The following is a 24,990-nucleotide window of genomic DNA, read 5'->3' on the forward strand; positions in this document are numbered from 1 at the left end:
TGTACCAGTGTGTGTCTCCTGTGCAGAAGGCTCTGGATGTGAACACACACACACACACACACTGATGTTATTCAGCTCCACACAATGAGACTTTCACGGCCGCAAGTTTACACACCACTGAATACAATCCACACAATACACTGCAGAACACACACACACACACACACACACACACACACACACACACAGCCGGCTGACAGACAGGCGCAGCAGCAGAGAGGAACAAAGCAGGAGCACACACACACACACACACACACACACACACACAGCAAATAAAAACACACATCAGATCTTTATTGTGAGCGATTGATCTGAGCTCTTCTGTGTGCTGATGACGGTAAGCAGATGCATCTTTCCTCTTATATGTGTGTGTGTGTGTGTGTCTGTGTGTGTGTGTGTGTGTGTGTGTGTGTGTGTGTGTGTGTGTGTGGTCACAGTCTGCTCTGAGTTTAGCTGTAGAGTTTCAGTGGTCATGTGTTCGTCTCTCTGATGTCGTGTGTAAAACACACTGCAGTAATGCGACTCTCAGAGCTTCTGTCCTGCTTCTAGTCCAGATATCTACAAACTCTTACATCAAGAAGCGTTTTCTAGACAAGCAACACACAAATCGTCTTGTGTTCAGAAATGATGAGTGAAGACAGTTTCTCCTTCAAGCGAGCACAGTAATCTTGCTTCTCATTATTTCTGAAAAGGAGACTATACAGAGGAGTTACCAGCCCACATCACACATGACGTCACGCGGGTTCCTGATTGCATAAAGAGATGAGCGGGTGAGTAGTGAATATGTGGTGTTGTGCGGGAGGATGCCAAATTCAAAAGTCCAAAAATAGAAAAAGGTAACTTTTCCCGTACAGCACACTGATGTAATGCCAACCGCAGATGCCTCTGGCTATCAGCCGTCAGAAGAGCTGAATGGAGTGAGGAGATCAGCTCCTGCTCTGCTGAATCACACACATCACTGCTGTCTGACTGCACTGATCATTTCAGCAGATCAACATGCTGAATTACACTGAACACTGAATGCTCAGAGTGAACTGTAGACGTGTGTGTCCACACACCCTGCCGTACAGCTGCAGCTCACTGTCAGAATGCAGCAGTTCTGCTGGTTGATGATGACCCAGGCCTTGTACAGCTCCGTCTGCTCTCCTTGGGTCTGTCCTTTGTACCTCGCCAAAATGATCTAGGATGATTTGGCAGATCCTGGATCTGTTCATCTTGATAACTGATCTCTCGCTGATTTGGTTCTTCAAACAAGTTTGTGTATCAGATTAAAGTGTCTGGATGAACTGATCTGAGATCGTTGTGTGTGTGTTGTGAAGGACAGATCTCTCCATCCTCCAAATCATGATCGGCAATGCAGCGATTGGCTGACGGCACAGCAGCGTAATGACATCATCTGATTAATATTCAATTATCCATGTGAGCAAAATTACATCATATTCGCAGTCAACAGTTTGCTAAATATTCATTCATTCATTCATTTTCTTGTCGGCTTAGTCCCTTTATTAATCCGGGGTCGCCACAGCGGAATGAACCGCCAACTTAACCAGCAAGTTTTTACCCAGCGGATGCCCTTCCAGCCACAACCCATCTCTGGGAAGTTTGTTAAATATGACACGCAATAACTCTCCACCTTTGTTGTGGGCTGCAGGCCTGTCATGTGTCAGCAGTTTATTTAGTTTTACAGTTAGAGCGGATGTTCTTTTATTATAGTAGTGTTATAGTAGCCGGTTTATTTATCGCTGTCAAGAATAACTGCATGTTTACTAAAGCATTTTAATATTGGTAAAGGCGTCTGCAACTTTTATAATGCATCAAATCACCGTCATGTTAGTTATCAAAACATGTTCATGACTGCATACATGTATTATTGCTTTTAGAAGTCAGATATTGTGCAGGTCTATTATCATACACAAACTGTACTAAGCCATCTAAAAAGTTCACATCTATAAGTTTTCTCTGTGCACCAGCAGGTGGCAGTCTCTGTACTTTCATTTCAGCAGTGCAGATTGCATACGTTTTATTAATATGTATAACTTTATTTATTTTATTAATGACTATAACTTTATATATATAGTTTAACAATATTTACTATTTTCCCAAGTGTATATAACTACTACTGTGAGAAAACATCAGAATTCGGCACATACTTTCTGTGTTGAACTGACCCGATATAATCCTGTTTATATGAACTGAACCTGCTCCCGACCAGGTTTGAGCTACCAGAACTGTTGCTATGACAGCAACTCTCGGATCAATTTTGAAGGACGAAACGATCCTGAATCATGTCAAATCGTCAATAACCAAATCCAGCTCACTGAGTAATCCACGTACGGAGAACAGACCCCAGATGATGAACACTGAAGTGGCAGTACACTATAGCATGTGTTCATACTGCAGTGCATGCTGGGATTTTTGTACTCTGCCACACCCAGCATGCATTGCAGCATGAACTATTTTAATTGTGAGATTTCACACACTCCGGTAAATCAGAAAGCCTTTAAGCCTTTCGTAAACAAGAACATTAGGAGGATAGTAAAGAATCATCATGATGAAGCAAACAAGTGGCGTGTGAGTCTGTGTTTGAGCAGCAGAGGGCGCTGCTGCACACTGTAAACACACACACACACACACACACACACACACCGCTGCTGATCATGAGTGTGTGTGGTTGAGGGAGAGGATGTGCATGTGTGAAAGAGAGAAAGAGACGTACACAGAGAGATGTGTGCGTGTGTGTGTGTGTGTGTGTGTGTGTGTGTGTGTGTGTGTGTTTGCGTCTGCAAGTGTTTCTTTTGTACTCGCTCACTGTGTTGGTCAGGATGGTCCAGAGATTCAGTCTGCGCAGACAATACTCACAGGTAACTCTACACATGTGATCAGTGTGTGTGTGTGTGTGTGTGTGTGTGTGTGTGTGTTATTATGCTGCTGTTTTGACAGATAATGTGATGATTAATGGAGTATCCTGCTCCTCGTTGTGATCTCCTCAGCAGGAAATCTCCACACGCCTTTACTGATTTGCTGCTTGTCATCAAGTTTTGACACACATTTCTAAGGAAAATAATATGTTGGCGGCACGGTGGCTCTGTGGTGTTCCACTGTGGCCTCACTGCAAGAAGGTCTCTGGTTCGAGTCTCGGCTGGGTCAGTTGGTGTTTCTGTGTGGAGTTTGCATGTTCTCCCCGTGTTGGCGTGTGTTTCCTCCGGGTGCTCCGGTTTCCCCCACAGTCCAAACACATGCGCTATAGGGGAACTGATGTACTACATTGTCCGTAGTGTATGAGTGTGTATGGGTGTTTCCCAGTGCTGGGTTGCAGCTGGAAGGGCATCCGCTATGAAAAAAACATATGCTGGAATAGTTGGCGGCTCAGCTCCTGCCTGTCAGACCTGAACCTGCTCTGCTTTTACATATCAGACTGACCCGCTCCAGCCGCCACAGACACTCTCACACACCTATCACTGATTAAAGAGCAGCTATCATGCAGAACTGACTCTCGTGCTGTAGTGTGTGTGTGTGTGTGTGTGTGTGTGTGTGTGTGTGTGACTGAAGGTGTGAGAAATGTGTGATCTGAGAGAGAGAAGCCGCTGCCTGTTTCCTGTTTCCTGTTTAGAGGCTGCTGTCACTGCCAACACCCTGAAGTCATCGCTGACCTGAGCGAGTGTGAACACATCTCTGCCGAGAGAGAGACAGAGAGAGAGAGATTGGCAACTCTATTTGAATGTTTTCACGTTTCTGTTCTTGATGTTTGTCTTCTCTGTGTTTTGTTTATGTTCATGTCTGTTTGCTCTGCTGCCCTTTTGCTCTGTCCTGTTTGTTCGCAGCGGCGCTGCACTGCTTTGGCAATACGACTGTACAGTTATTTGGCATGCCAATAAAGCAGCTCAATGTGAAAATGCGAAAGATTGGGCATGTGTGTGTGTGTGTGTGTGTGTGTGTGTCTCAGTGTCTCCCTCTGCTGTTCCTCAGGGTGCACTGCAGCTGTTTCTCCTTCAGCTCGTGATACTGCTGCTGTTTGGCAGGTCAGTGTTGGGGATCGAGTGTTGCTGTAGTCTGTGTATATACAGTAGCCTGATGACCTGTGTGTGTGTGTGTGTGTGTGTGTGTGTGTGTGTAAATGATTCATGTGTTCATATATTCAGCATCAGATTCACTCGAGTCTCTTCATCTGTCAACAATAAGAGGGCTTCTCTCTGCTCTGATTGGTCAAATATCTCTACTTGGCTCTGATTCGTCGGATAGCCCTACTATTTGCTGATTGGTCAGATGGCTTCTCTCTGCTTTGGTTGGATAGCTGTTCTCTGCTCTGATTGGTCAGATAGCTCTAATCTAATGTGGTTGGGTCAGAGGGCTTCTCTCTGCTCTGATTGGTCAAATATCTCTACTTGGCTTGGATTCGTCAGATAGCCCTACTATTTGCTGATTGGTCAGATGGCTTCTCTCTGCTTTGATTGATTGGATGGCTCTGCTCTGCTCTGATTGGTCGGATGGCTCTCTGCTTTGGTTGGATAGCTCTATTTGGCTATGATTGGTCAGATAGTTTTATACTCTTTATTGATTGGTTGAATGGTTTCACTCTGCTCTGATTGGTCGAAAAGCTCTACGCTGCTCTGATTGGTCAGACGGTATCTCTCTGTTGTGATTGGTTGGATAGTTCTACTCTTTTTGATTGGTCAGATAGCTCTACTTTACTCATAATTGGTCAGATAGTTCTACTCTACCCTGATTGCTCTGATGGCTGTTTTCTGTTCTGATTGGTCAGGTGGTTCTACTCCGCTCTGATTTGCCCAGATTGCTGTACTCTCCTCTGATTGGTCAGATAGCTCTACTCTGCTCTGATTGGTCCAGATTGCTGTACTCTGCTCTGATTGGCCCAGATTGCTGTACTCTGCTCTGATTGGCCCAGATTGTTGTACTCCGCTCTGATTGGTCTAGATTGCTGTACTCTGCTCTGATTGGTCCATATTGCTGTACTCTGCTCTGATTGGCCCAGATTGCTGTACTCTGCTCTGATTGGCCCAGATTGTTGTACTCCGCTCTGATTGGTCTAGATTGCTGTACTCTGCTCTGATTGGTCCATATTGCTGTACTCTGCTCTGATTGGCCCAGATGGCCCAGTCGTTTGTGATTGGTCAAAACCAAACGCTCATTAGTCTGTCTGTCTTTCAGCTGTTCATACAGTGATGGGGATGGTCACGGCGGCATCGGCAGTACTGCAGCTGTCCTCTGGTTTATTAAATGGAGGAAAATGAACAACAAAACCCAAACGCCAACACAAACCAAACTCTCCACTGCAGCCAATGAGCAGCGCAGACAAACAAACGTAGATCAAGATAATAGATGAAGCTGGCAGCTGTGTGAATGGTGTTTGTTCAGTGTGTGTGTGTCCAGCGTAAAGCATGTGTGTTTGTGTGTGTTGAGGAGTGTGTGTTGTTTGTGTGTGTTGAAGAGTGTGTGTTGTTTGTGTGTGTTGAGGAGTGTGTGTTGTTTGTGTGTGTTGAGGAGTGTGTGTTGTTTGTGTGTGTTGAGGAGTGTGTGTTGTTTGTGTGTGTTGAGGAGTGTGTGTTGAGGAGTGTGTGTTGTTTGTGTGTGTTGAGGAGTGTGTGTTGTTTGTGTGTGTTGAGGAGTGTGTGTTGAGGAGTGTGTGTTGTTTGTGTGTGTTGAGGAGTGTGTGTTGTTTGTGTGTGTTGAGGAGTGTGTGTTGAGGAGTGTGTGTTGAGGAGTGTGTGTTGTTTGTGTGTGTTGAGGAGTGTGTGTTGTTTGTGTGTGTTGAGGAGTGTGTGTTGAGGAGTGTGTGTTGTTTGTGTGTGTTGAGGAGTGTGTGTTGTTTGTGTGTGTTGAGGAGTGTGTGTTGTTTGTGTGTGTTGAAGAGTGTGTGTTGTTTGTGTGTGTTGAGGAGTGTGTGTTGTTTGTGTGTGTTGAGGAGTGTGTGTTGTTTGTGTGTGTTGAGGAGTGTGTGTTGTTTGTGTGTGTTGAGGAGTGTGTGTTGAGGAGTGTGTGTTGTTTGTGTGTGTTGAGGAGTGTGTGTTGAGGAGTGTGTGTTGTTTGTGTGTGTTGAGGAGTGTGTGTTGTTTGTGTGTGTTGAGGAGTGTGTGTTGTTTGTGTGTGTTGAGGAGTGTGTGTTGTTTGTGTGTGTTGAGGAGTGTGTGTTGAGGAGTGTGTGTTGTTTGTGTGTGTTGAGGAGTGTGTGTTGAGGAGTGTGTGTTGTTTGTGTGTGTTGAGGAGTGTGTGTTGAGGAGTGTGTGTTGTTTGTGTGTGTTGAGGAGTGTGTGTTGTTTGTGTGTGTTGAGGAGTGTGTGTTGAGGAGTGTGTGTTGTTTGTGTGTGTTGAGGAGTGTGTGTTGTTTGTGTGTGTTGAGGAGTGTGTGTTGAGGAGTGTGTGTTGAGGAGTGTGTGTTGTTTGTGTGTGTTGAGGAGTGTGTGTTGTTTGTGTGTGTTGAGGAGTGTGTGTTGAGGAGTGTGTGTTGTTTGTGTGTGTTGAGGAGTGTGTGTTGTTTGTGTGTGTTGAGGAGTGTGTGTTGTTTGTGTGTGTTGAAGAGTGTGTGTTGTTTGTGTGTGTTGAGGAGTGTGTGTTGTTTGTGTGTGTTGAGGAGTGTGTGTTGTTTGTGTGTGTTGAGGAGTGTGTGTTGTTTGTGTGTGTTGAGGAGTGTGTGTTGAGGAGTGTGTGTTGTTTGTGTGTGTTGAGGAGTGTGTGTTGAGGAGTGTGTGTTGTTTGTGTGTGTTGAGGAGTGTGTGTTGTTTGTGTGTGTTGAGGAGTGTGTGTTGTTTGTGTGTGTTGAGGAGTGTGTGTTGTTTGTGTGTGTTGAGGAGTGTGTGTTGAGGAGTGTGTGTTGTTTGTGTGTGTTGAGGAGTGTGTGTTGAGGAGTGTGTGTTGTTTGTGTGTGTTGAGGAGTGTGTGTTGTTTGTGTGTGTTGAGGAGTGTGTGTTGAGGAGTGTGTGTTGTTTGTGTGTGTTGAGGAGTGTGTGTTGAGGAGTGTGTGTTGTTTGTGTGTGTTGAGGAGTGTGTGTTGTTTGAGTCACTAATTGGTTTAATTTCAGATGAAGACACACACACAAACAGCAGCGTTATATAAGACTGAACCCCGATAACCTGCTGGAGAGCAGAGAAAACACTTCTGGAGCTTTCCGGACACGCTGACACTCAAGCTGTGTGTGTGTGTGTGTGTGTGTGTGTGTGTGTGTGTGTGTGTGTGTGTGTGTGTGAACTGGTACTTCAGGTAAACTCCAGGTAAAAACCTGCAGCTTAATGACATCATCTGTTAGATAATCATGTGATCTGCCTGATAGGTGAGGAATGTTGTTGGAATGTGGCACGCGCGTGCACGTGTGTGTGTGTGTGTGTGTGTGATCTGCAGGCTATAAGGTGGAGTGTAATCCTCACCACTCTTCTTCTGTAGTGTGTCCTTCACTGCTGCTCTGCTGGTGTTGAGCAGACGCTGAGGGGTCTTCAGTGGGCTGGGTCAGTGTGTGTGTCTGTGTGGAGTTTGCATGTTCTCCCCGTGTTGGTGTGGGTTTCCTCCGGGTGCTCCGGTTTCCCCCACAGTCCAAACACATGCACTATAGGGGAACTGATCAACTACACTGGCCGTAGTGTATGAGTGTGTGTGTGTGTGATTAAGGGTGTATGGGTGTTTCCCAGTGCATCCGTTGTGTAAAACATATTGTGGAATAGTTGGTGGTTCATTCCACTGTGGCGACCCCTGATTAATAAAGGGACTAAGCCGAAGGAGAATGAGTGAATGATAAAGCTGGATTCTTTGACTAACAAGTGTGTGTGTGTGTGTGTGTGTGTGTGTGTGTGTGTGTGTGTGTGTGTGTGTGTGTGTGTGTGTGTGTGTGTGTGTGTGTGTGTGTGTGTGTTGATTGAGAAGAGTTTCTCTCTCTCATTCTGAATGAGGTCTGCTGTTATATAAGAGTCTCACTCTGCTCCATTCAGGAGATCTGGCACACACACACACTCACACACACACACACACACACACACACACACCCTCTCACCCCATTACACACACACACACACACACACGCATGTCTCATGTAGGTGCCACTGCATCATTAGTGTTGATGATGGTTTTGGGGTGCTGATTTGTGATTGGCTGAGGCAGTGGGTGCTGTCCTCTGATTGGCTGAGCTCTTGAATAGCTGTAAAGCCATGAATGAGCAGCTCATTAGTTTCCCAGATCTGCTCTGAGCGAGACAAAACCCTTCTCATGCGCTGCGGCTCCTCATGCTGTGTGTGTGTGTGTGTGTGTGCTGTAAGCGCTGTGTGTGTGTGTGTGACAAACTCTGAGTGAAGCTGTAGATGTTTGCTGGATCAATGATTTCTCCAATGGACGTGATTCTCAACCTGATCACACCTGACCCCTCGCCGTCCACCTCACCCACCGGCACCGTGAGTTCAGTGTGTGTGTGTGTGTGTGTGTGTGTGTGTGTGTTTGTGTCGCTTTAAATGCAAATGAGATTGTGCTCTTTTCAGAAGAGGGCGGAGCTACAGACGGCTGTGCGACAGATGTGAAACAGCAGTGTGTGTGTTGTGAGTGCTAGTCAAGTGTGTGTGTGTGCTTCAGTGTGAGTGTGTGTGATGTGGCTCCTGTCTCTGTTCATCTAAAGCTCCACATCTATAATCCTCTTAGTCTATGCTGACATCATCTTCAGCAGCTCAAACACTCTTATGGCGAATGGACAGACGGCTGCTTCTCACTCAGGGCTGCTGGACATGCTAATGAGATGATGGGCACTAGTGGGCGGGGCTTTCCCCCTCTGATGACATTAGAGGCTGCTGGAGATACACACACACACACACACACACACACACACACACACACACTGTATAATAGTGAGTTCTGCATAATAGGTGTCTCATTAATATGGCGTATGACTGAAACTTCATCAAAACAAATTAGTTAAAACTGTTAAAACATGCAAATGATCCAGAAAATAGCTCTGTATGACTTAACAGGGACATTGAGGAAACATTGTAAAGCCTGATATAGTTAGCGGGGCAGTTCTGAAAGCAGCGTAGCGAGATTAACATCACCGTGTGTTCGTTTAGTCTCCACTGATCTCCGCTTTTCCTTCAAGTTCAGCACATTGTTCTGATTGGTTTGTCTTTTGTTTTAAGTAAGAAATGTGTTAAACATGCTAGCAACAATCTACTTCACTAAAGCTCGCTAATTTACTAAAATATGCTAGAAATGTGCTAGCGACATGCTAATCCATCAACGCTAACATTGTTAAAACATGTCAGCCATGTACTAGAGCGCGCTATTAATGCTAACAGCATGCCCTGTATTCGGAATATGCTGGAAACATTGTAGAAATTAGCTAACCATGCTAATAATGTGCTAGCATCAAGCTAATTTAAATTAGCAATATTAAAACGCTTAAGTAATTTGCCAAAACATGCTAACGACACGAGAACATGCTGTAAACACTGACGCATCGTTAGCAACCCACTGAGCAAAATATCTCTGGCCCAGCTCTGGCCCACACTATCAGCTTCCGCTTGGCCCACATGCTGCAGTGACTTACGGTACACGACTGGACCAAGTCTGGCTTTCATACAGGGGTCAGACATGGAGCCAAGTCAGTAACCCGTAACTGAGCCTGAACTGGGCCAGATATGTTGGTGTGTCGCGTGTTTGTGCCCTGATTAGCAGAGTTAATGTTCTGTAGTTGAAAATGATAACAATGTAGGGTGACGCGGTGGCGCAGTAGGTAGTGCTGTGGCCTCACAGCAAGAAGGTTGCTGGTTTGAGTCTCGGCTGGGTCAGTTAGTGTTTCTGTGTGGAGTTTGCATGTTCTCCCCGTGTTGGCGTGGGGATCCTCCACAGTCCAAACACATGCGCTATAGGGGAACTGATCAACTACACTGGCCGTAGTGTGTGAATGAGTGTGTATGGGTGTTTCCCAGTGATGGGTTGCAGCTAGAAGGGCATTCGCTGCGTAAAACATATGCCGAATAAGTTGGCGGTTCATTCCGCTGTGGCGACCCCTGATTATTAAAGGGACTAAGCCAACAAGAAAATGAATAAATCTGTATTTAGATGTGGGTCAAGACAGGCCGTGTGTGCATGTCAGCACATATCAGTTATTATCATCTGGCCCAAGTATTGTGTGCTGCCTTAAAGACGGTGCCACCTCTGCCAAACCAGGGCCATGTTCGGCTGTAGGCCAGTGCCGGATGAATGCCTGCTGGGCCAGATTTATGCCCAATCTGGGCCAGAATTCTGCCTGGGAATGTTTGTCTGACAGGCTGGCTGATCTTTCTTCATGTTGAGCCGTGAACTCTCAGCATCTTCTCATCATCTTCAGCCCTGTCCCTGATTAAGAGTTTAGTTGACAACAAGACAGACATAATCAAATGATAAATGTGATGTGCATGTGTCGGGCCCGATATGTGCAGCAGAGAGGAGGATCTCCAGGTCATGTTAGAGCATGCTGAAATCAGCAGTGGAGCAGGATCATGTCTGAATCATTCCTGTCATCATTTCACTGTGATGCTGAACACTGTCACTGCAGACATGATAGCGCTTAATCAAGCAGCAGCGTATAACTAGAGATGCACAGATAATTATCAGAAGTGAGCCCTGTTGGCGGCTGGAGAGCGACGCCTGATGCTTTATTTGCTGTTTCTTTTCTCACGGTGAAGACGGCAGCTCAGGAATCTGTTCAGTACCGCTCAATACTGCCTTAAAGGACCTTCAAAGAGTTAATCACCCAACCCTGCAGAACAATCATGCATTCAGCAATAATTAACATTATTCTGGAGTATTAGTGTGTGTGTTTGTGTGTGTGTGTGTGTGTGTGTGTGTGTGTGTGTACTCGGGGCAACACGGTCACTTATGTAATTGTCCGGTGATGATGAATAAGGCATTGTTATAGACTCTTAAAGCAACAGTAAAGAGGATTTCCACCTTCTTAGATGGGCCTTTGTGTACACACACACACACACACACACACACACACACACACACACACACACACACACACACACACACACACTGCATAATTCACTGCACTGACATTAATAATGGTTGTCACGGTGGCTCAGTGGTGTTGCACTGTGGCCTCACAGCACTCAGGTCGCTGGTTTGAGTCTCGGCTGGGTCAGTTGGTGTTTCTGTGTGGAGTTTGCATGTTCTCCCCGTGTTGGTGTGGGTTTCCTCCGGGTGCTCCAGTTTTCCCCACAGTCCAAACACATGCGCTATAGGAGAACTGATCAACTACACTGGCCATAGTGTATGAGTTTGTGTGTGTGTGTGTGTGTGTGTGTGTGTGTGAGAGAGAGAATGAGTGTGTATGGGTGTTTCCCAGCACTGGGTTGCAGCTGTAAAGGCATCCGCTGTGTAAAACTTATGCTGGAATAGTTGGTGGTTCATTCCGCTGTGGTGACCCCTGATGAATAAAGCCACTAAGCTGAAGGAAAATGAATGAGTGAATGATAGTAATATTTACCCTGAATACAGAGAGTTTATTCTGTAATGTTGAACTGACTGATGAGAGACCTTCAGAACGCTGTGGTATCTGTGTATTTCAGACATGAGCAGTGTGTGTGTGTGTGTGTGTGTGTGTGTGTGTGTGTGTGTGTGTGTGTGTGTGTGTGTGTGTGACCCAGCTCTCGCACCTCCTCCATTCTCATGTTAATTCTGCAGACCGACAGTAGATACTGGTGTTTCTGTCTGCTGAATTGTTCTGTATGTTGAGTTCTGGTCTCCTCAGTCCATCATATATTCACCAATAAACACTGGAGCTCATGTAAAGGCGCAGTCCACCCACACATCAACACCTCCTCATCACCTCCTCTCCCTCCAGTGCTTCTACACCAGCTTCTTTCTTCCTGTTGAACACTAAAGCAGATATTCTGTAGACTGCTGGAGACACTGCCTTATATATAGGAACAAAATACTCTTATTTAACACTTTTTGTGTTTCAATTAGTCCAAACATCTCCAAACTCTGCAGTTTTGATCCTCAGTTGATGATTTGTGCTGTAATTCTCTGACGGTGGATGGCAGTGAGCTTGTTCTGTGTCCACATTACTGCAGTGTTCCTCTCCTGGAGTCATGATCATGTCAGGTTCTGTTATCTGGTGATGCTGAAACTGCTCCTCTGGCTGACTGTGCATTATTCCTTAACACAGAGAGAGAGCAGTTCCACAGGGCTGGGTTGATCAGACGGGTTTGACTGGTCCGGCAGTGGGTTTGTCTTGTCATTTATTATCATTTATAACACACAAAACAGCCCTGACATCTGCTCCTATGCAAAAGATGGAGTTTATACAGTAAACCTGGCGGGAACATGAGCACACACACACACACACACACACACACACACATACACACGAGTCAGAGTTTGTGTTCAGACTCCTCCACACACACATGCAGATTGTCAGGTGTGTTTATATGCAGTGTGTGTGCTTTTGTACAGTGTTTTCCTCTGTCTGCTGTACGTTCAGTTGTGTTCTGTGCTGAGCAGTGCTGAGACGTCTGGACTCCCCGTACATCACTTTAATACAGCTTCATGACCCAGGTGAATGTCTGAACAGTAACGTTACGCTTCTGTTTGAAGCTGTGTGTTCACTTTGAGCTGCAGAGATTAACATCAGTGTCGTTACGGAGCCGACTCTGAGCCACAAACTGAACACACCGGCTTACAAGATCTCAGATCTGGACAGCGATGTTAGAAATGTGACGCTCTCCTTCAGCTGCTGCCGCGGACTCTTTGAGCGGTGTGTTGCCAAGTCTCGATAGATAAACACACAACTGGAGCTTTAAAAACGAGACAGATACTGTTATTTACTCTCATCCTTTTGAATTATTATTGATGATGCATTATTAATATATGAGCCCACGAGGTGTACAACTGAAACCATGCTGGAAAACAGACCAAAATAAATAAATATAATACACAAAACAGCTAAATACTGACACTGAAATTAAACACACACCTTCTTGCTGTGAGGTGACAGTGCTACCCACTGTGTCACCGTGTCGCCCCAAATATATATATATATATATATATATTCATTCATTTTCTTTTCGGCTTAGTCCCTTTATTATTTGGGGTCGCCACAGTGGAAGGAACCGCTAGCTTATCCAGCATTTATTTTACACCTTTTAACAGTTTTAACAGTATACAATCATCTATAAACATTGCCAGGTGTAAAAAATAAATAAATACACATTGTTAGTAATAATAATAATATTAAAAAAACATATATAATTAGCCCAATAAGGATGACGTAACGCTGCATGTGTTCTTGCTTATCTGTCTGTAATGTCTGTTGTGCGCTGTGGAATCAGGGATGATGTCATGTTTAAAGCTCCGCGCCGGTGACGTCAGTGGGCGGGGCTTCGGCGGAGATTCCAAAACAAGTTTGTAGAAGTTCAGTAGAGAGAAACCGGCGACTACCGACAGGACACGCGCGCACATACACACACACACACACCGGGCGAGGATGCACTGGGAGCAGATACTGCGCGGGAAGAGGAACGACAAGGTGAGAGAGAGAGAGAGAGAGAGAGAGAGAGAGAGAGAGAGAGAGAGAGGGCTACAGCACACGATGAGTTCTAGAGAGAGAGAGAGAGGGAGGAAATAGACAGATACATGTATGTGGTATAGAGAGACAGGGCGGATGTGAGCGCAGGATGTGACTGATCTTTCGCTCTCCGGTGTTCTTCTGCATGCTTTCCTTTACGTCCGCTTGACTCATGTTCTGCTGAGTGACGTCAGAGCTGCTGAAACACGCCAGAATCATCTCACAGCTCCGGATAGCGGTAAAGCTGTGTTATATTGGGAAATTCAGACTTTCTCCTAAATAATATCATGTCAGGAAAGTTTTCTTTGCTAATTCTAAATAGGGAAATCAGATTAGCAGCCAATGACTATCACAGTCCAGCATTGATCACAGTCAATTAGACAGTGTTAATGTTGTGTACAAGTCATGCTGGCATGAGTTAAAGTAGCGTGGTGAATATTATAGAGACAGGTAAATAAGCGAATATAAAACCAACATTAGTGTCGTTTCCTTGGTTTATATGAAAAGCTGTGTATTGTATTGACCCAGCGTTGGGTTAGACATGCACAAACCCCACTCTTAGGTTATTTTAATAATTTTATTTGTTAAACATTCTTTATTATTTACAACCATCAAACACAAAAATAGTCTATAGTTCACTCCTGGGTGATTATTATTGTTATTAATATTAATATTATTGTTGTTCATTGAAATTTAAAGTACTTTTTTAACCTTATGTTCATATTTGACCCAACATCAGGTTTATACAACCCAGCGCGGTTATTTGAGAGTGTAGTGAAATATTATGTAATGGAATATACAGATATTTGCAGCACATCTTTAGCTCATGTCTCCTCTGCGCCTGCTCATGCTCATGTTGAGTGGGTCAGATGTGGGTCAGATGTGGGTCAGATGTGTGTCAGATGCAAGGCTGTGTTGTGTTTTGTGACAGACAGACTGAGACTTGATGATCAGACAGAGTCTTTATCTGCAGACTGACCTCAGTGTTCAGCTCGCTCTGTGTGAAGCGGCTCCAGATTACCATGCTCAGGTGGAAAGATGAGCATCTGTGTGTATTGTGTGTTGATCTGTGTGTTCCACACACACCTTCATGTTTAGTTTACACTGTAAAATTTCCCCTGTTGTCAGTTTTCAGATTTTAGGATGTCAGTTTTATACACAAACTGTTGTTTACAGGTCATTTGTACAGATTATATAGGCAGTGACTATATTTTATCATGTCAGCATAGGGAGTAGGGTGCTGCTTAATTCATGTCCCAGTTAGTTTTGTGTACATATACAGGACATTTTCACTTTATTATTTGTATTTTTGTCATTTAATTCTTTCATTAATACATATTTAGGATTTTGTGTGTCGTAAAAAATGTGTGTGTGTGTGTGTGTGTGAGTGTGTGTGTGTGTGTGTGTGTGTGTTATATGAGCAACAGCTCAGCATCTGCAGTAAAACACATGTTACAGCATTATATTCAGTGTTGGGCAACTCTAATAACCCAGGCATGCGGTTAACACACACTGCTGCCTCTGCCAAGAGCTGCGCACAATCAGGAGAAGTGTCTGTAGGCCAAACGAGAGGAAAGTGTGTGTCTGAATATCTGTGTGAGAGTGTGTCTGTGTGTGTGAGCGAGAGTGTGCATGTGTGTGAGTATCTGTGTGAGTGTGTGTGAGGGTGTGTATATATGTGATTGTGTGGTGAGGAAGAGAATGTGTGTGTATAAGAGTATCTTGTGAGTGTGTGACATGTGAGTGTGTTTGTGTGTTCTGTATTAGTGTGTGTGTGTGTTTGTATTCGGACCCTGTATTCCTTACGTTGTGAGGACCAAATGTAGTAGTAGAAACATGAGGAGAGGAGAGCATAAAGATAGCTGTACAAGAGTGTGTGTGTGTGTGTGTGTGTGATAGAGATGGTGACCTGTGTTAGCCTCTGTCTGCTTTTGATTGCAGAAGTGTGTGATTTCTTCATCTTGTCAGCAGAAACACACACGGGCCTGTTTTTCAAGAAGTGCCCTGACTGTGTGTGTGTGTGTGTGTGTGTGTGTGCGTGCAGATCGAGCGGCTGGAGGGTGCAGTGGCTCAGGCGACTCTGGCCTCTTTCGGTGCGGACGCGTCTCTGCTGTCCTCAGAGGAGGTGTGTGTGTGTGTGGACCCACAGCGCAGCCGGTGTGTGTGTGTGGACCCGCAGCGCACGCGGCAGGCCCTGGCGCAGCTGCAGCAGAAGATCCTGAAGCTCACGGAGCAGCTGCGCATCGAGCAGGCGGCACGCGACGACAACGTGGCCGAGTACCTCAAACTGGCCAGCAATGCCAACGACAAACAGCAGAGCGCACGCATCAAACAGGTACACACACACACACACACACACACACACACACACACACACACACATTCATAATTCATCACTCACCCTCATGTCAATCCCCGCCGGGACTGTCATCTGCTTCTTTGTCCACATCTTCAGGTGTTTGAGAAGAAGAACCAGAAGTCTGCGGCGAGTATTGCGCAGCTGCAGCGTAAGCTAGAGCACTGCCACCGGCGGCTGCGGGATGTGGAGCACAGCGGGGTGCAGCGGCAGCCCAAAGACGTGCTGCGGGACATGCAGCAGAACCTGCGCGGCGTGATGACGGGGCTCAGCGGGGGCGTGGTCGACAGCGTCAGAGGCGTGGCCTCCAAACCACGCGAGATCGCCTCGCTGTTTCGCCACCGCTTCGGCAGCGCAGACAACATCAGCGCGCTGCGGGACGGGGCCGAGGATGTGGAGGACGGGGCCACGGGACGCTCACTGGGCTCCGCCACCGCACGCCTGCAGCACAGCCCGAAGTTCGGCAGCGAGGACGACTGCTCCAGCGCCACCTCGGGCTCCGCGGAGGCTCACTGCGGCCCCGGGGCCCCTGGAGGACCGCCCAGCTCCAGAGGGACCGGTGGGGGGCTGGAAGTGCTGCTGCAGGAGGTGCAGGAGCTGCAGGAGGTGCAGGCACAGCTGGAGGAGCAGCTGGAGGAGCTGAAGAGCAGCTGCAGGGAGGAGTGCGCAGTACTGATGCAGACACTGCAGGAGGACAGATTCAGGTGCGCACACACACACACACACACACACACACACACACACACACACACATCATTGCCTCATATGAGCAGTATATCTGAGGTAACTTCATGTGGAGTATGTGCACTGTAAGGTAAAGCGAGCTGAGTAGTGTTAGTGAACAGTAGACACGGCTCTACCTCTGACCAACGGCACACACGAGCTGTAGTATGGAGACTGTTCAGCTCTTCAGAATCAGGCCTGCAGCAGATTTCTGGGTCGTGACCTCTCCATATTTGTGGCCTGAAATGGACTAAAATTAGACGTTTTTCCTCTTAAATGGTGAGGATGGAGACAGACATGCTTCTGCCCTAAATGTCCAGCTGGCAGTGCAGCGATTCTCTGATAATAACAGCACAGAAATAGCTGAAAATCAACATGTTCCCCTAAACTGAACATCCTGTCTCTGTTTACATGCCCTCATGCTGATTACAGCCTGACATCTCACTCTGTATTTCCCTCTCGTCCCGTCACACACTGCATCATAACACCTCAATGCTAATGTTCATATCGGCAGATATTGTATTAAGAATTAATAATAATAATATGTGTAATGATGCGGCTCTCCTGAATATTATTCATTACCTAAAGCACACACACACACACACACACACACACACACACACACACACACACACACACACACACACACACACACACACACACACACACACACACAGTCACTCATAAACATCACCACAGAGTCACACACTACTGCCTTAGACATTGAACTGTGTGTTTGTGTGTGTGTGTGTGTGTGTGTGTGTCTGTGTGTGTGTCTGTGTGTGTGTGTGTGTGTGTGTGTGTGTGTGTGTGTGTGTGTGTGTGTGTAGATGTGAGCGTCTAGAGGAGCAGGTGAATGACCTGACAGAGCTCCACCAGAATGAGATCCTGAACCTGAAGCAGGAGCTGGCCAGCATGGAGGAGAAGATTGCTTACCAGTCCAACGAGAGAGCCAGAGACCTGCAGGTGTGTGTGTGTGTGTGTTAATGTAGTTATTAGCAGTAGTTAATGGTTTGTACTGACCCAGTTGATACACTAAGCCCCTACTCTACACATTCATCCATAACCCGCCTAACTTCCCTCTATACCGTACCCCTAAACCCCCCTGTTAGATGCCTTTATCCCTAACCCCCCATCCTTAAGCAACCCCCTCGTTTAACACCTTCATCCCTTACCCCAGACTCTACATCAGGGGTCACCAATCTTGTTCCAGGAGGTCCGGTGCCCTGTAGGGTTTAGCTCCATCTTGCCTCAGCACACCTGCCTGGGTGTTTCAAGTGTACCTAGTAAGACCCTGATCAGTTTGTTCAGGTGTGTTTGATTTGGGTTGGACCTATAATCTGCAGGACACCGGCCCTCCAGGAACAAGTTTGGTGACCCCTGCTCTACACCTTCATCCGTAACCCCCCCCCTCCACTCTAAACCTTGAACTCTAACCTCCCTGCCCTACACTTTGAACCTTAACTCCCCCCCCATACATTTCCATCCCTAACCCCCCATACCTTCACCTGCAGCCCCCCACCTCTCGCTCTACTCCATCATCCCTAACTCATCCAGGTGATCCCCCCAGCGCATTAAGACCAGTGTGTGTGTGTGCAGGAGGCTCTGGAGGCGTGTCAGACGCGTGTCTCCAAGATGGAGCTCCAGCAGCAGCAGCAGCAGGTGGTGCAGCTGGAGGGTCTGGAGAACGCCACCGCCCGCACGCTGCTGGGCAAGCTGATGACGGTGCTGCTGGCGCTGATGGCGGTGCTGCTGGTGCTGGTGTCCGCCGTGGCCAACTGTGTGCTGCCGCTGATGAAGACCCGCAGCCGCTCCGTGTCCTCGCTCCTGCTGGTGCTGCTGCTCGCCGTGCTCTGGAGGAACTGGGACTCCTTTTCTGGACACACACACCGCTTTCTGCAGCCACTGCCGCGATGAGCAAACGCACTCTGACACACACGCGTTTGCACACTGCTCCTCTCCTGACTGCCTTTGGTGCATTGCTCCTGAATCAGACTAATATCAAGAGTACCTTTAATTCGGCTGGGGTGATGAATCAGTGCATTAGCGAACCCACAGATGATTCCGCTCCGATTCTGACATTTCTTTATGAATGCATCCGGATTCTCACGCGAATAGATTCTGAGATTACGTTTCACCTGCAGGTGGCGCTGTGCGCTTCACAAACAGCCAAACTCTGCTTAATTGTTGATAAAGTTAGCAAAGGTTTAAAGTTTGTGTGAAATCAAGGTTTGCTAGCACACGCTGATATTCTTCAGGTGAACGATTGATCCCTGATGTGAAGTAAAGCTTCTATAGTTTTGCTAATCTTCAGTCTGAGCATCTGCTTCTGTGTTTGGATCGGCTCCTTCTCTGGTGACGCTGATTTGACGCTTCAGCTACAACATTCTTAGCCACGCCCCTCTTATCGTTAGTTGGCTATGAGGGAATGATGTGTAAAAAAGCCCTGCCCTCTACTCGATTTGGCACTGCTTGCTGCTTACAAACTAGCCAAAAACCAGTCTAGAGCGCCATCTGTTCTTAAACACTAGCCTACAGCGCCAGCTGAGATGTTGCTAGATCAAATATGGTTGTGGCCGGAAGTTAAGGAGAATTATTTATGTTATTTATGTTATTTAAATTATATTAACGTTTAGCCCTTCCCCAACACTAAACCTTGCTGTCACTGTACCGTAAAAACAGGAGTTATACTGAGTATTAATGATGCTATCTATTAAATGACCTAATAAACTGTATTTTTAATGCCTACCCCCACCCCAACCCTAAACCCAACCGTCACAGTACTGTAAACATAATAATTATTGTTATACAGTGTCATAGAGAATGCTGCTAAATTGATGTGCATATCACACCGGCCGGCCATGTATCCTATCTAGACTTTACCCACCATCTGCTGTTAAAACAAGCCTAGAGCGCCACCTGCTGTTAAACACTAGCCTAGAGCGCCCTTTGCTGTTAAACTCTAGCCTAAAGTGCCCTCTGCTGTTTAACTCTAGCCTAGAGCTCCCTCTGCTGTTAAAAATCTAGCCTAGAGCTTCCTTTGCTGTTAAACTCTAGCCTAGAGTGCCCTCTGCTGTTTAACTCTAGCCTAGAGCGCCATCTGCTGTTAAAAAAATAGCCTAGAGCGCCATCTGCTGTTTAACTCTAGCCCAGAGCGCCGTCTGCTGTTATAAACAAGCCTAGAGCGCCCTCTGCTGTTAAAAAAATAGCCTAGAGCGCCCTCTGCTGTTAAACTCTAGCATAGAGTGCCATCTGCTGTTAAAAAATAGCCTAGAGCGCCCTCTGCTGTTAAACTCTAACCTAGAGCGCCCTCTGCTGTTAAACTCTAGCATAGAGTGCCATCTGCTGTTAAAAAAATAGCCTAGAGCGCCCTCTGCTGTTAAACTCTAGCCTAGAGCGCCCTCTGCTGTTAAACTCTAGCATAGAGTGCCATCTGCTGTTAAAAATATAGCCTAGAGCGCCATCTGCTGTTAAAAATATAGCCTAGAGCGCCATCTGCTGTTAAACTCTAGCCTAGAGCGCCCTCTGCTGTTATAAACCAAGCTCAGAATGTTCTCCAGAGAGGATTGCGATGCATTCTGAAGATCCGTGACTGATAATGCATCCTTCTATTGGCACTATTTCTAGCCTGGTTCAGCTGAATGTAGTGTTCTGTTCAGATCACGCAGACCAGAGGATCTGTCATCCTGTGCTCAGTTTGAGCAGTAAGATCCTGCATGCTGGAGTGTAATGTATGTGCAACACAAGCTGAAGCTCTGAGGTCATTGATGATGATGATGAAGATGAAGATGAAGAGGAGAGTTTGGGTTATTTTGCGAGTGTGATCTGATGCAGAAACACTGTTTTAAAGGAATTATTAATGTATAGAGTAGAGCCTCGCTGGAGCTGTGACCGCACACAAACACAGTAACAGTAGGAGCTCGTACTGCATCCTCTATCTCTGCAGACACAGTAATACAGCACCTGCACTGCGAGTCAAACGTTTGCTATGTTAAATATGTCTTCATGATTTTCAGACAGGTCAGCAACACTGCCTTTACTTGATCAACACTGTAATATTGTGAGCTATTATAACCCACTAATACAGCAGAGTGCAGGAGAATGTGCTGTACCGCTGTATTCAGCATCACGACTCTCCAGAAATCACTGAATATGAGCATCATGTGTCCTCAGCGGCTGACTTTATTAATGCAGTTTCTAATGATGCAGTGTGTTTTTAGATCAATTATATTTTTCAGTGTGTACAATAGAAATCAGTGGATGATAAACTCAGCAACACATCCGGCCTGTAGTGTGTGATATTAAAGCTCAGCACACTGTATCAGTGCTGGGCTGTGAGATTGGACTGCTCTCTGACTGTTAAATTAATCTTTAATATTTGTATGGTAGTAATATATTAACTCTCAGGTGTGTGTGTGTGTGTGTGTGTGTGTGTGTGTGTGTGTGCCTTGAAACACCTCTGAGCCTTGATCACTTTTTTAATAAACAATGTCTGACCACTGCTGTAGTGTCTTGTTTTAGTTTCATGTGTTTATATCTCGGCTGGGTCAGTTGGTGTTTCTGTGTGGAGTTTGCATGTTCTCTCCGTGTTGGCGTGGGTTTCCTCCGGGGGCTCCGGTTTCAGTCCAAACACATGCGCTATAGGGGAACTGATCAACTACACTGGCCGTAGTGTATGAGTGTGAATGAGTGTGTGTGGGTGTTTCCCAGTACTGGGTTGCAGCTGGAAAGCATCCGCTGTGTAAAGCATATGCTGGAATAGTAAGCGGTTCATTCCACTGTGGCGACCCTTGATGGATTAGGGACTAAGTGAAATGTAAATGAATGAATATTAATTGTTTCATATTTCTTTTCGGTTTAGTCCCTTTATTTTTCAGGGGTTTCCACAGAGGAACGAACCGCCAACTATTCCAGCATATGTTTTGTGCAGCAGATGCCCTTCCAGCTGCAACACAGTACTGGGAAACACACACACACACACACACTCATTCACTACGGCAAGTTTAGTTGATCAATACCCATAGCGCATGTGTTTGGAAGAAACACAGAAACACCAACTGTCCCAGCCGGGACTCGAACCAGTGACCTTCTTGCTGTGAGGTGAGAGTGCTACCCACTGCGCCACCGCATTGCCTTGTTTCATTTTATTTATCTTTATTTAAATAAATTACTTAGATTTTTAAAAAAAAATTATATATTAATCTTTCCAAAATCATTACTAATTTCAGATTATTTATGGGTTACTTATTAGTTAACTGTAAGAATTCTGGCCCAAACCTGAACAACTGAAATGAACATGATTACAGCAGTTATTGAGTTAAATTAATCACACATTTGGGATACATTAATGCATATTTAGACGTAATATAGGACATTAATGTCTAAAAGAAGTCTGAAAATAGCAGATCGACACTAAACACGTTACTAAACGCAGTTTCCCGCATGTGTGTGTGTGTGTGTGTGTGTGTGTGTGTGTGTGTGTGTGTGTGTGTGTGTGTGTGTTGACTGTGTTTCTCCAGCAGGTGGCGCTATTAGATTACTCAAATGCAGCACAGTCTCTGTTACTTCACGATCTGTTTGATACAGTAGACAAACTCTACATTTAGTGGCTTATTATTAGCTCTCAGTGTTTTCCTAATGAATAATTCAATAATAAATGTCATAATAATCTGCCCTGATTATTAATACACCAACCGCAGCCATTATTTAGCCACTTTATTATTATTGTTATTATTATTATTATTAATATTATTATTATTATGCAGATGTTGTTATGCCAATATAAATTAATAGAACAGCTGTAATGATACTGGGCGCTGTTTGATAGCGGCTTCTGTAGTGATTAGCCTGTTAGCTCCAGTATGTCAGTCTGAGTTTGATATGAAGACTATACAATATTCTGAAGGTGTTTGTCTGAGATGTGTGTCTGGAGCGTTATCTGGCCGGAAGCAGGTCGTGACCGGGGTCAGGGCTGCAGCAGCTCCGCCGGCCGGAAGCCGAGGATTCTGGCTCCGGTTTCCTGTCAGCGGCGGCGGCTCTGGTAGGTTCAGTGTTAGCTGTGTGTGGAGGGTCTAGGGTTATGGCTGAGCTCTTGGATTGAGCAAACATACAGTGATGTAATGGTGGAAAACACTGCATCATCATCTCCAACACCACTTATACACCACTGAGCTGAGCAGGGGGTCTATAAACACTGATCATCATCATCATAGTGTGTGGAAATCTCTACATTACTCACAGTTAGGCCTGTCTTAATAATCAATACATGGACTTATCAGACAACACAGGGACATGAGCTCAGCCATTATTGGTGATGTTTCGCCTTTACAGTACTTAAACACCAATTCTAGCAACATCTGAGCTGATTGTGCAACATCTCCATCCATACTGGAGCAGTCAGAGTCGTGTGGGTAATGAACCCTGCAGTGTTCACTGTATATTACTATAGTATATCCTCATGTCTGATAACAGCACAGCCTCTGCTACTCTTCACCTGCCCTTTATCTGTTATCATTTAGTATTATTTATTTATTATATGTGTTTTCACATTGTCACTCCACTGCCTGATTATTAAACAGTTATCATAACACTATAATACATTAAATATTATGATGACTATAATTACATTAAATATTCCTCAGAATGAAATATGATGTGTTGAGTGTATCCGCATTGATCATAGTATACTGTCATTCTGTAATGAGTGGCATAAAATGCTCTTAAGTAGTCAATAATATCGTTTCTCGCACTATATTGTGGTGCAGTATATCCTACAGTTGGCGTGGGTTTCCTCCGGGTGCTCCGCTTTCCCCCACACGCCCAAACACATGCAGTACCGGGGAATTGGGTAGGCTAAATTGTCCAGTGTGTGTGTGAATGAGTGTGTTTGGATGTTACCCAGAGATGGGTTGCAGCTGGAAGGGCATCCGCTGAATGGAACATGTGCTTCATAAGTTGTCGGTTCATTCCACTGTGGCGACTCCAGATTAATAAAGGGACTAAGAAAATGAATGAATGAATGAATGAATGAAATCGAGACCTAGTCTGCTTTGGATCTTGTGGTTAGTCATGATCAGCAGCGATCTAACAACCAGAGATCAACGGTAATCACTCACATTCACACAACTACAAATCCGCCATGTCATGGACTACATATTCAGTCATGCAACACACACACACACACACACACACCTGCTCCAAGTCTCCACTGATTAGACTCTCACAGCTGATGCTGCTTTTGGATTGATTACTGCTGCACTACATAAGCAGCACACACACACACACACACACACACACACACTCACACTCACTCACTCACTCACACACACACACACACTCACTCACTCACTCACTCACACACACACACACACACACACACACAGAGACAATATTACATATTCTCCCTGTCGGCCGCCTGCCTTCTCACCATCTGCCTGTGCATCTCACTGTGACTCTGGATTGTCTGCGGTCTGTGGCCCCTGTGTTGACTATTGCTCACCTGACCTCTCCAATAAACCTGCATTGGCATGTAGTCATCGGTAGTTGATCAGTTCCCCTATAGCGCATGTGTTTGGACTGTGGGGGAAACCGGAGCACCCGGAATAAACCAACACGGGAGAACATGCAAACTCCACACAAACACCAACTGACCCAGCCGAGACTCAAACCAGAGACCTTCTTGCTGTGAGGCCACAGTGCGACACCACAGAGCATGAGACATAATCAACCACTTCAACAGCAGGAATACAGATGTTTGTGTGTGTGTGTGTGTGTGTGTGTGTTTGTGTGTGTGTGTGTGTGTGTGTGTGTGTGTGTGTGTGTGTGTGTGTGTGTGTTTGTGTGTGTGTGTGTGTAAGAGAGATGTTCTGGATACAGTTCTTCATGCTCAATTATCCTCGGCTGAAGGAGATCACGGGTTCTGTCTGCTGTTTAAATATGAATGAGTGATGAACATGCTGGTGTGTGTGTGTGTGTGTGTGTGTGTGTGTGTGTGTGTGTGTGTCATATGGAAGCAGTTTAACGGTTGTTACGGTGCCGTATGTTGAGGATCACAGACGAGGCGAGACTAATGTGAAAGATAAAGACACACCAGCAGCAGGTGAAAGATCAACACACACACACACACACACACACACACACACACACACACACACACACACACACACACACACACACACACACACACACTCCTGTCCACAGTTTAGACTCCGCTGCTTTTACAGAGAAGCAAACACTTCCTGTTTCCACACACACACACTCTCTCTCTCTCTCTCTCTCTCTCTCTCTCTCTCTCTCTCTCTCTCTCTCTCTCTCTCTCTCTCTCTCTCTCTCTCTCTCTCTCTCTCTCTCTCTCTCTCTCTCTCTCTCTCTCTCTCT

At 45.8% G+C, this 24,990-nt stretch overlaps 1 protein-coding gene across 12 annotated transcripts; it reads left to right on the top strand.

Moving 5' to 3' along the window:
• Positions 1–226: 226 nt before the first annotated feature.
• tmcc1a (transmembrane and coiled-coil domain family 1a) lies at positions 227–21,116 on the top strand. 12 transcript variants are annotated; one of them, XR_015498654.1, is made up of 6 exons: positions 227–337; positions 15,580–15,870; positions 15,991–16,595; positions 17,445–17,580; positions 18,214–20,083; positions 20,175–21,116. XR_015498654.1 is itself a non-coding variant. In XM_087265692.1 (5 exons), exons 1-5 carry the CDS (start codon positions 332–334, stop codon positions 18,529–18,531), a joined length of 1,356 nt encoding a protein of 451 aa, XP_087121818.1. In that variant the 5' UTR covers positions 227–331; the 3' UTR covers positions 18,532–21,116. The 12 variants fall into 12 exon arrangements, 6 of the variants coding, with proteins under 6 accessions (XP_087121818.1, XP_087121817.1, XP_087121820.1 ...); XR_015498653.1 differs by lacking the exon at positions 227–337 and adding an exon at positions 2,686–2,861; XR_015498656.1 differs by lacking the exon at positions 227–337 and adding an exon at positions 5,167–5,389 and having other exon boundaries at positions 15,435–15,870.
• The last annotated feature ends 3,874 nt before the right edge of the window (positions 21,117–24,990 follow it).

This window comes from Danio rerio, chromosome 8 (assembly GCF_052040795.2).
Source record: "Danio rerio strain M-AB ecotype USA chromosome 8, GRCz13ab, whole genome shotgun sequence".
NCBI classification, from domain to species: Eukaryota; Metazoa; Chordata; class Actinopteri; order Cypriniformes; family Danionidae; genus Danio; species Danio rerio.

Bases quoted from the DNA above. Each gene is read 5' to 3' on its own strand.
- tmcc1a (XM_087265689.1), top strand. From the start codon at position 8,299: ATGTTTGCTGGATCAATGATTTCTCCAATGGACGTGATTCTCAACCTG. The intron at 16,596-17,444 runs GTGCGCACACAC...GTGTGTGTGTAG, and splicing joins CTGCAGGAGGACAGATTCAG to ATGTGAGCGTCTAGAGGAGC. The intron at 17,581-18,213 runs GTGTGTGTGTGT...GTGTGTGTGCAG, and splicing joins AGAGAGCCAGAGACCTGCAG to GAGGCTCTGGAGGCGTGTCA.